Below are 10,461 nucleotides of genomic sequence, written 5' to 3'. Positions count from 1 at the left end.
GTTTGCGTAAGTGCTCTTTGAAGTGGCCGAAGTGGTCGAACTCTTTACTGCAGTACACACACATGTGCACTTTCTTCTTCAGCTTCTTGCTCAGCTCCTCGGCGTCGTAGTGACACGTGTTGACGTGCTGTTTGAGCGCTCCCTCCCGAGCGTACGTCTTCCCGCAATGTTTACACACGAACGGTTTCTCCGAGCTCGCCGTGTGCGTCTTCATGTGCTGCTTCAGGTGGTAGAAGAGCTTAAAGCAGCGCTCGCACTTATCACAGCGGAACATGTTATCGGAGATCTGCACCTCCACCACCTCGATCCCTTCCAGAGTTTTGGTGGCCATCACCGCCTCCTCCTGCAGATCCCCCACCTCCTCTCTGGCCCTCTTCACGTTCGACGCCCCCTGCTGGTATTTACTGGTGATGTCAGCGAGCAGCGCGAGGGCGGAGTCGTCCGTTTCCCTGCCTCCGTCCGTCACCTCCTCCTCCATCAAGCATTCCTGAACGATGGCCTCTTCCCCGACCTCCACCTCGATCTCCACCTGCTCGGACTCCGCCTCCACCGACGGCAGGGTTTCCGTGATCACGTTCGACGTCTCTGCGATTTTTCTCTTCTTGGCTTTGGTTTTGTCAGCGAGGGGCCGAGGCTCAGACTTCACCGTGATGTTCCTGTCCTCGCTCTTCACCCTGAGGAAATGGAAAAACAAACCCCAAGGTTTCTAGGGAGCAAGAAATAAAGATGTAGGAGACTAAAAATAACAGATTTAGAAAAGGACATGATGTACACTCCTTCTGGAGACCAAAAAAACAACATGAAAACATGGATGTAGAGTCGAACCTGTTGTTTAGAGCTTTAATGGCTTCCTGCATCTGCAGATATTCAGCTGCTCTCCACACGTCCACCACTTCCTCCTGTCCACTCAGAGCGAGCGTGGCCGTGTACGTGAACTCCATGAGGTGATGAAACGCACTGTTACTCACTCCTACACACACACACACACGGTTCTGGTGACTCAAAGTGTCTGTTTAGTCAGAAATGTTGATCACATGACCAATCACTTCTAATAATAACCTGTTAATGGGGAGGTCATGACCACTATCATGTTTCGGTGTCCCATCTCAGATGTATTGTGAGAACTTGGTGAGAAATGTCAGCACGTATGTGTGTATGTGTGTGTGTGTGTTGTACCCTCAATCTCCACCAGAGGTTCCTGAGTGAAGTCCTGGAAGAACTTATGGAAGAACTGACTGCAGGCGGCCAGCACGGCTTTATGGGCTCGAAACTGATGACCTGCAGCACACAGGACACACACACACACACCACACGTTCTGTTCTGTTCACGATGACGGAGATGGAGGGTCTGTTCTGAGACGTGGGTTCTCACCGTCGACGATCAGCGTGATGTCTGTGAACTGGTCGAGCCGTCTCTGTTCGTTCAGTTTGTCCAGCATGACTTTATAATGAGCCGGAAACTCGTGCTCATTTTCTCCGACTCCTCCGTCGTCAGACATGGTGGAGAGCTTATCCTGGATATGAGTGGAGGGTGGAGAGAAGGGTGTGTGATGCAGAATATGAGGAACAGTATGTAAACAGTAAGAATAGATATACTAAAATATATATATATATATATATATATATATATATATATATATATATATATATATATATATTGTGTGTGTGTGTAAGTTGAAACGTTGAATCCGATTAGACCTTTATGGCTCGATCAGATAGAGTCTGATGAAATAATGCTGTATGTAAATAAGGTGTACACAATAAGGGTGCAGATCATTTATTTTCTCAAAGCCCAGAACTGAGTCCTAGTGCACTATATGAGGCCTTTATACTGCACATATAGACCTGAATCCCAAATCCATCCCTATTAGAAATATAGTGCACTACACCGGGCGTAGAACCCATTATCTCACACCCTATGTAGTGCGCTTATATCCGCAGGAAGGATGCATTTGGGATTTAGCCTCACATAGCTAGCCAAGTTAAAACAGGAAGCTGCGGCTTTACACATAAATGACACTTGATAACGTCTCTAAAACCCCACAGCCCTGTCTATAGAGCGAAATTAAAGTCTATTAACGTAAACCAGCCAAAAAAAACCATCCCGTTTCGTAAACAATTCCTAAAATTCCGCTTCCAAGCTCGGCCTCTAGCAAAGTGAAGCCAAATTCGCCATTTGTTATTCGACTCACTGTTGTTACGTCATCAAATCGCGCATTAAAATGCTCAAATCCGGCTATTTTTTTTCACCGACTGAAGAGCAGGAAACAGTCGCGGCAGTGTGACTCGTGTGTACTCACCCTGGATGGCACTGAATGTAAAGTTTTATGGAGTTATTTTAATAATCGTGTCCCGCTCCGTGCTTCACAACGTCGTGCTTCGTGGGGAGAAGAAAAGTGGGCGGGCGCTTTTCCGCTCAGGACTGCACTTCCCGAAAGGCCACGCGCTACGCCAAGTCAAGCGTGAGGTAGATGGCGCGCGAGACACATTTTCCCGCCATTAGCTTTTCATGTCAGTTCAGTAAACTTCCAAAATGGAGGAATAATGACATTATTTACTGTCATAACTGAAAAATAACATTTAATCAGCTTTTTTTTTTAAGTGTGGATTTCCTATATTTCAAATCTGCTGCAACTTTTAAGTGTTTTAATTGTTTAAAACTTTGATTTTTAAATTTTATGTGTAAAAGTTATCACATTTTCACACAAAAAAATGGAAGCTAATGTAAAAATAATTCTCACTTTATTCTTGTGTTAATTGGAATAATTAGGAATCTTCACTGTGGTTAAATTCTATACTTTAAATAAAGGTAGACATGTTTTTCCATTTCCACAATCATACGTGTTACTGGAGTGCTCTTAAACATAAAGATAATAAAACAGCTGTTAATTGCTATTAGCAACATTTCATAACCGTGTTCCTTTATTAAATGAGGCCTTAATATACTACAAATCTGTGAGAAACGTCCTCTTAGTACATAAAGCATTATAATTGTGCAGTATTAACAATATTTTTCATAAACACCTGCTCTGCTAACTATCATTAGCGTAGGGATCGTTTAAACTAACGAGCGAGTAACAGCTACGGTGTGGTGTACCTTAAACTAACACTTCTCAAATTTATGTTAATAATTATAAAACGTAATCAGAAGGAGAAACCTATGTTTGGTGGTTAATGGGTGTAAACTTTATGTTCACTAGGTGAGGTTTGTAGATTACAGACCTGCAGATATTTTATCGAATATTAATCTCGGTTTGTGGTTCAGGTCACTGTGTCTCAGGTGAGAGAATCTTTAACAGGTGAAGTTTACAGTGTAGAACCTCATTTTCAGGCCCCAGACTTTGTCACCTGTAGCTTCTGTTATATAATAAACGGACTGTAACTCAGCACCCTTCATCCATTTCCACTGATTTGTAGATCACATGACTTAAAGAGTGACTTGTTAATAAAATCAGATCCACTCGATCGGTTCCTTCATGTGAATAGTTGGAGATTAAACCGTAGACTGTGGTTCTTGGCAACACGTACACACATCACTTTATCTGATGTTTATTATGGTTTATGCTACTATTACTATGTTTTGTTTAAAATAAATTAAGGACTCTTGATGACCCTGTTCAGGTTACAGTGTCGTCTTTAATTCATACACCAACAACTAATTATCCAGCCAGCTAGCTATTATTTATATAATTTCTATATTTTATTTTCTTATGTAAACTAAAAAGGTTTTAGGACACAATTTAAAATTCTACTTATTTAGTCATTTTATTTACATATTTTTCTACTTAGATTTTACTAGCACATCATTTATATTTATACACTGTCTTAACTGTTATTTTTTTCTTTTACTTTATTTTATGCTAATAACATTAACTACCAATCTAGGGTTAGGGGTTAATTTGAAGTACAACTAAAAAGGTTTTGTCATTTCAGCACATAGTTAACTTTTTATTTACATAATATTCTCTACTTAAAATTTACTAGCACTTTACAATTTTTACAATGTCTTCACTGTTGTATTTCCTAATTTTCTTCATTTTATGCTAATAATGTTAGCTAATGAACTGTAGGTAATTAAATACCAAGCTAGCTATAGTAGCTATTTAGCTATTACTTGCTAGTTTTTATTTTTAGGTTTTATGTTATTTATATATTTTAACACTTTTATTTTTACACTGTTGTAATGGTTGTTGTATTTTCTAATTTACTTCAAATTTACAGTAAATACATTTCTAATTTACTGTAGCTAGGTAAAATGCCTGAATTAATAATGTAGTTTGACATTATTTTGACACTTGTTCACTTGTCTGTAAACTATCTTTTGACAAGCTAGTGCTTTGACTAACGTTCTAGTAAGAACACCAGCTAGACATTTTTATTAATATACAGTAATTGCTTTTTAATACAGTGTGTTTATGATGATGATGATGATGATGATAAGATTATAAACAAGCATAATGTGGATTTTCAGGAGATAATCAGGAGATAATCAGAGAGCTTTTTGTTACATGCTGTTTAATAAAGTGCTGTTATCAGTCACGCTAACAGTGAACATCATCACACTCCAAAGTCTAACTGCAATCAAATCTAAAGAAAAGTCAGAGCATGAAAGAGTCAGTGTGAAGCCAAGCTGCACGTCCTCTACTGTACACACATAACAGGGAGATTGTCAGTTTTATATACTGTTGTATTAAACACTAAAGGCATTACAGGAAATCATGTGTTGTTATTTACTGCAATACTGAATTCACACAAGGCCACAATAGACAGAAATCTCTGCGATTAAGTCCCAATTAATGTGTTATAATGTGCTCTGAGCAAACTCAGACCTGTGATTAAAGGGGTTCCACTTAGATAAAAGAAAATACCTCATTGTGTTCTACATAGAACCTTTAAAGGAACACATACTATGTTATTGTGGACAGTGTTCAGTTCAGTTCAGGAGCAGGAGGCCTGGATAGTCAGGATTGTTGGAATTTCTGAGATAAGGGTTCTCCCAAAGAGGCCTTTAAAGAGTAATAACACACCAAAATGCTTAAGTTCAAAATGGTGTAAGAATAAACAATGTCAGCCCTGCTGAAATTTATACTGCATCTATAAAAACAACAAATGACGGTTTTTTCGTTGTACGTCTGGTTCTACTCTGCTACGGGTGTGGATGATGTGTCATAATGTCATAACTCATAAGGTTCTTCAGCTGAGCTTCTGGAGAAAGCATTAAAGTTTCCATGTAGAAATCTATCAGAAAGAGGTTGTTTTTTATAAGCGTGTGTGGGATTGATTTTGCGTTTTGTTAATCATTTCCTTCCTGTAAACTTAAACTAAATGTTTCAGCACAGCAGGAACAGTGCTGACTTGGCACCGAAAAGTGCAGCGGAGCAGAAAAATAGCTGGAAACCGGCAGGACAAGATCAATGGTTCAGGGTTATTACACAATAAATCAACAACTCACAGCCAGCACGTTCCTGTTTACGTGTGTGTGTTTGTACGATAAACAACACAGCATTAATGAGTTGTACACAGTTAAAGGCATAATGTTATGTGGAATTTTGTTACACCACTGATAAATAAAGTTGCAGCTCAGTCTGATGTCTTTAACTACTCTTTTCAGATCCACAATTTGATAAAACTGATGATAAAACAACAAACACTGTAAATATGAAAATATGATCATGCAACAGCAGTCAGTGTGGAGGTTTGGATTTGAACAGTTTGGTTAAAATTCCTGAAACATGTCTAAACTTGTGTTTAAAGTGTTTCCTCAGTGAGTTATGGGAGGAGAAGTGGGCGGAGCTTGTGGAGAACTTTGTCCTAGATCTGAAAAACAAGTGGGGTATAAATAGGACGGGGTCGAGATGTGTTTTTATTGATCTCAGACGACTGGAGAAGAAAATCTGCACTGACTGAAGACAACACGGGAAAAAAACAACACGTAAGACTGGATATTGTTCTTTTACTTTAACATTTTCTTATGTTTATGATCAAATAAACAGTGTGTAGTGTTATTAATAATCAACCTCTGCAGTATTACTGTTAATCCGGGCTGTGTTGAGTGTCAAATCACTGGAACAGCTGTATAAATAATCTGTACTTAATACAGCTTCTGTTTTTATGTATCATATAACCTGGGAATAACGGTGTGGATGAAAAATAAATATAAATACATATAAGTTTGTTTTCGTGCATCTTAAATATATGTGAAATATACATCATGTGACATCTCCGCATTAAAAAAAATAAATAATAATAATTACACCCTTATTTATTTAACAACAATGTGAAATTAATCTCGTTAGCTCGCGTCTTTATTCAGGTTCATCTCTACTCACACTTCAAATGACAAACTTTTTCTTACACTAAAGTGCAGAACAGTTTTTATTATGCCACTTTAGAATTGTGGGTGGGGCAAATAAATAATGACCAATTCCTGTTGTACCTCCCCCTCCCTGAACCGCTCATGAGTACAAACTTTGTCCTCGGCATTCGAGTTGCTGTCACCTCTACTCCTGCCATGAAAGAAGTTTTCTCTAAAGAAGCTCCACCCCCTGTGTTAGCAAGTTTTTATCTGACTCCGCCTCCTTGAGTGCTGGTGGTGTATCGTCTGGTATCCAGACGAGACTTTAATAATTCCGTGTGTGTGTGTGTGTGTGTTGTAGACACAGTGTGTGTTGGTGGGGAGGAACGATGTGGAGGTCTCTCAGCCTCACCCTGCTGGCTGCCCTGGTGGTGGGCTGTAGGGGTGAGAGTGAGACAGATGGAGCGAGATGTAAACCTGCGGCCGTGTGGAAGATCGGCGATGTGGAGCCGCTGAAGGACAGCCTGGGCCGAGTGACCGTGGTGTCCTTCCTCCAGGCCAGCTGATGGTTCTGCCTGTCGCAGGCGACCAGGTCTCTCACACACACACACACACACACACACACACACACACACACACAGGGTTACGGTACAGATGTCTCCACACGTTAACAGTGCTATAATAAGTAAACGTGCCTCGTGTCCTCAACTCAGAGGCCAGATTGTGAAACATGTTCTCGGCCTGGTGTCATGTTTCCTGGTGTTGATTTCCCTGCAGACTGGAGGAACTGCGGCAGAAGCTGGAGGATGCAGGCTTTGTAAACATCACGTACATGGTGGTGAACAGCCAGGATGAAAACTCACTCCGTGTTCACAGTCTGCTGAAGAAGAAACTCTCGGATAACATCACTCTGTACAAGCAGAACCCTGAAGAGCCTAATGTGTGGAGCATGGCCAAGGCTGAGAAGGACGACTTCCAGATCTATGACAGGTTTGCTTCTCTTATTATCTGCTTATCTTCTGTCCACTTTATGAAGCCTGGGGTTATGTTCCCGGAGCTCATAGCCTCAGGTTTAGCATGGGATAAACTGCATGTTTAAATAAATCCCTGTTTTTAGATGTGGACGTCTCACACATCACCTGTCTATGCCGTATACGATCCTGAGCCAGCCGCATGTGGAGGAGGCCATCAGAAACGCCTACTGCGCCGCCGTGTGTGGAGAGTGCGAGCTGGAGGTAAACCATCACTACACTACACTCATCTACTCGCACTTCATAAAGGCCGTAAATCGGATTGTGAGCGTGTCATTGAGAATGTAGAAGTGAGAAAAGTGCGTCTTAAAGTCTATAGACAGGAATGTGGGCATGTCTTTAAGTCCAAATATGGGAATGTGGGTGTGTCTTTGGATCCATTATGGAAATGAGAGAAGCTGTAAGTGGGTGTGTCTTAAATCCATACAGTATATGGAAGTCCTCAAGAAGGAAGAAGGAAGCCATTGGCATTCATATGATTACATGTATTTATTTAGACAGGTAATTAACATAAATTAACATTTTATTCATAGTCTTAACTGCTAATTGTAGCTATCTGGCTAACATAATCTAGTCTGAGTATAACTCTGAATACAATCATAAAACTACTACACAGAAGCATCTGAGTTCATGTTTGGGCTCAAAGACACGCCCATCTATCCCATTTAAAGACATACTAATTTGTCCCATTTAAAGGCACACCCCTCTATCTATCCCATTTAAAGACACGCCCACCTGTCTAATTTCTGATGTACTTTGATTTATAAACAGTGTTTTTGATTCGCAGCGCTCTGATCAACTGGAGGAATGCAACAAGACCAAGGAGGAGAAAACAGAGGAAACACCAAAAACAGAAGAAGAGGATCACCATCATCATCAACATCATCATCACCACGGCCACCACGAAGGTCATCACCATAGAGGTCATCACCATGGCCACCATCCCCATGATGGTGTAGAGACGCGTGGTGGCTCAAATCAACAACATGGCCACGAAGGCCAAGTCATTGTAGAGCAGGTCCAAAGAGGCTCTTTAGATCCGGGCCAGGTTCAGAGGAGTCAGGTTGATTTGGGACAGGCCCATGTGGGGCAGATAGATTTGGGGCAGGTTGGAATTGGACAGATAGACCTCCAACATGTAGCTGATGATGTAGGAAACCAGCAGGTAATGAGGCGTCCCTGAGCTTCCAGGTGAAAATTCCAATTCATGTGTCAGCAGGGGGCGCTCTCCGACCCTTCCAGCTGATGCTGACACTGACGGCGTCTGATTGGCCTGCACCTTAATGAGAGGCCACTCTGACAGTGCAGTGAGCCGCTGGCTGCTTCCTGTCTCTGACAGGGGCTCATGGCGGACCAAAACAACATGGAAACTTGACAGTGACGCCCCGCCCACTTGGGTGACTGACAGCCAGCTCAGCCAATCTGAGCCTGACCTGCAGGGATAAGCCAATGAGAATGACAGGCGATATAAGCAGGGACGAAAACTTAAAGACTAATGACACACTGGGAACTTTCTTCAATTAGATCAGCAGTGCCCTCTGGTGGACAAATCTGACCATCCAACCTTCCAGTGTTGGAAGAGTTTTGCTGTTAAGTGACAGTTTTAGGTGTAAGCACTATCGTTTAATACAACGTCACTTAGCTAACATGCTAACTGAGCTACATAGCTGCGTCAGAAAGTTGCCAGTGTATCGAGGTATCACCTGAACCCTGACAGGAAATCACCAACAAGTATTCACACCTCATTTTGTCCCAGGAATGAACCATCACCTCTTACGCTAATTAGTGATCCTCACTCCTCATCCTAAACACAACAGCCACCCCCCAGTTAGGAATGGTTTCTTCCAGGTTTTCCATCTTTATACTTACTATCTTTCCTTGAAAGAGTTTCTGAATATCTTTACACTGCCTGGACTCCAGCCATGTGACTCAAGTCATGTGACCTCACTGGGTTTGATGAAGTCATATGTATGACATCACACTCAGGCGTGTGTGATGTTTCCCCAGATACACAGCCAGTGAATAAGGTAACTTGCTGAATATTTGTAGATGTTCTAAACTCGGGGTGTTGGTTCATGCTGGTGGCGATCTGAGCGGCCATGTTGGCGTGGTTCCTCCTCCGTTGTGACTCTCCATGGCTTTAATGATGTCAGATGCAGAAACTACTCTGTAGTGGCATCTGTCTGATCCTCAGCCAGTCAGAGAGAACGAGGAACGTCGCACAACATGAAACACTGAAAATGTAGAAGATTTAGGAGTGAGTATTAGCATCGTGTTAACCCCTTCACACCTTGTGGTTATTAGCATGAAATTCTAAACAAGCAAAAGTCCACAGACTGGATGTACGCCACTAAGGGGAGCGCAAAAAAGCTAGATTAAACAGTTATTTATATAAAAAATAAAAAATAATAACAACAAATTATGATAAAGTGGGACAAAACTACTGTAAATATTTAGCATTACGTAACATCTCCATGTCTAGCTAGCTAGATGCTAGAGATTAGCACTGGGTCTGAAGGGGTTACGCGTCATTAATCTCTGCTATGCGCTGGTTAATATAACACAGAAAGCTAAGCTTAATGAAAATATCTACAGTATCTATAATACATATCTACACACACACACACACACATTATTAGAGGGATGTGTGAGACATTTTGAGTACTAGATGAAGGTTTTCTGGGAAACTTCATTAAACCAGAAAACCTGATGCACTGTAGGAGAAATGTTCACACTCGCACTGATTATGATGGAGAAATGTGTGTGTGTGTGTGTGTGTGTGTGTGTGTGTGTGTGTGTGTGTGTGTGTGTGTGTTCTCACTTTAAAAATGATTACAACTGTAGTAGTAGTAGTAATTGTGTTAAACCTTCACAAATAAACAGTATTTTTCATTAACCTCTGTGTTGTCGGTGTTTACTTACAGAATAATCCTGCATTCAGTTTATTACGTTTATATTTATTATAGTTTAAACACGAGACTCACAAAGTAAAGATGATTTCAAAAATAACGAAATTAAATCTTTCTACTTAAAAGAAAAATACTATAATGTGCAGTAAACATTAATAAACTAAACAAACTCAGTATTTAGTGTGTTTATTTGTACTTTTATTGATTAATCTCAGGTACAGTGTGT

The 10,461-nt window shown here is 40.9% G+C and overlaps 2 protein-coding genes across 2 annotated transcripts in view; one reads left to right on the top strand and one right to left on the bottom strand.

The window, feature by feature from the left end:
• Window positions 1-2,432, bottom strand: part of znf131 (zinc finger protein 131) — a 6,717-nt gene extending 4,285 nt beyond the window's left edge. Inside the window, exons 1-5 of the mRNA XM_053680004.1 lie at window positions 2,301-2,432; window positions 1,373-1,514; window positions 1,177-1,278; window positions 826-970; window positions 1-674 (exon numbers count right to left, since the gene is read on the bottom strand). The exon at window positions 1-674 is cut by the window's left edge and continues 6 nt beyond it. Of these exons, the coding sequence (XP_053535979.1) occupies window positions 1-674; window positions 826-970; window positions 1,177-1,278; window positions 1,373-1,499 (1,048 nt within the window). The 5' untranslated portion in view covers window positions 1,500-1,514; window positions 2,301-2,432. The remainder of the gene's footprint in view (window positions 675-825; window positions 971-1,176; window positions 1,279-1,372; window positions 1,515-2,300) is intronic.
• Window positions 2,433-5,780: 3,348 nt separating this feature from the next.
• selenop (selenoprotein P) lies at window positions 5,781-10,222 on the top strand. The gene is made up of 5 exons (XM_017466927.3): window positions 5,781-5,932; window positions 6,657-6,887; window positions 7,073-7,285; window positions 7,413-7,530; window positions 8,114-10,222. The coding sequence occupies exons 2-5, from the start codon at window positions 6,685-6,687 to the stop codon at window positions 8,777-8,779; spliced, it is 1,200 nt and encodes a 399-aa protein (XP_017322416.2). The 5' UTR covers window positions 5,781-5,932; window positions 6,657-6,684; the 3' UTR covers window positions 8,780-10,222.
• The last annotated feature ends 239 nt before the right edge of the window (window positions 10,223-10,461 follow it).

Source organism: Ictalurus punctatus, chromosome 5, assembly GCF_001660625.3.
Source record: "Ictalurus punctatus breed USDA103 chromosome 5, Coco_2.0, whole genome shotgun sequence".
In the NCBI taxonomy this organism is placed as follows: Eukaryota; Metazoa; Chordata; class Actinopteri; order Siluriformes; family Ictaluridae; genus Ictalurus; species Ictalurus punctatus.
The sequence above is the reverse complement of the archived record's forward strand: the minus strand, read 5'-3'. Positions and strand labels throughout refer to the sequence as shown.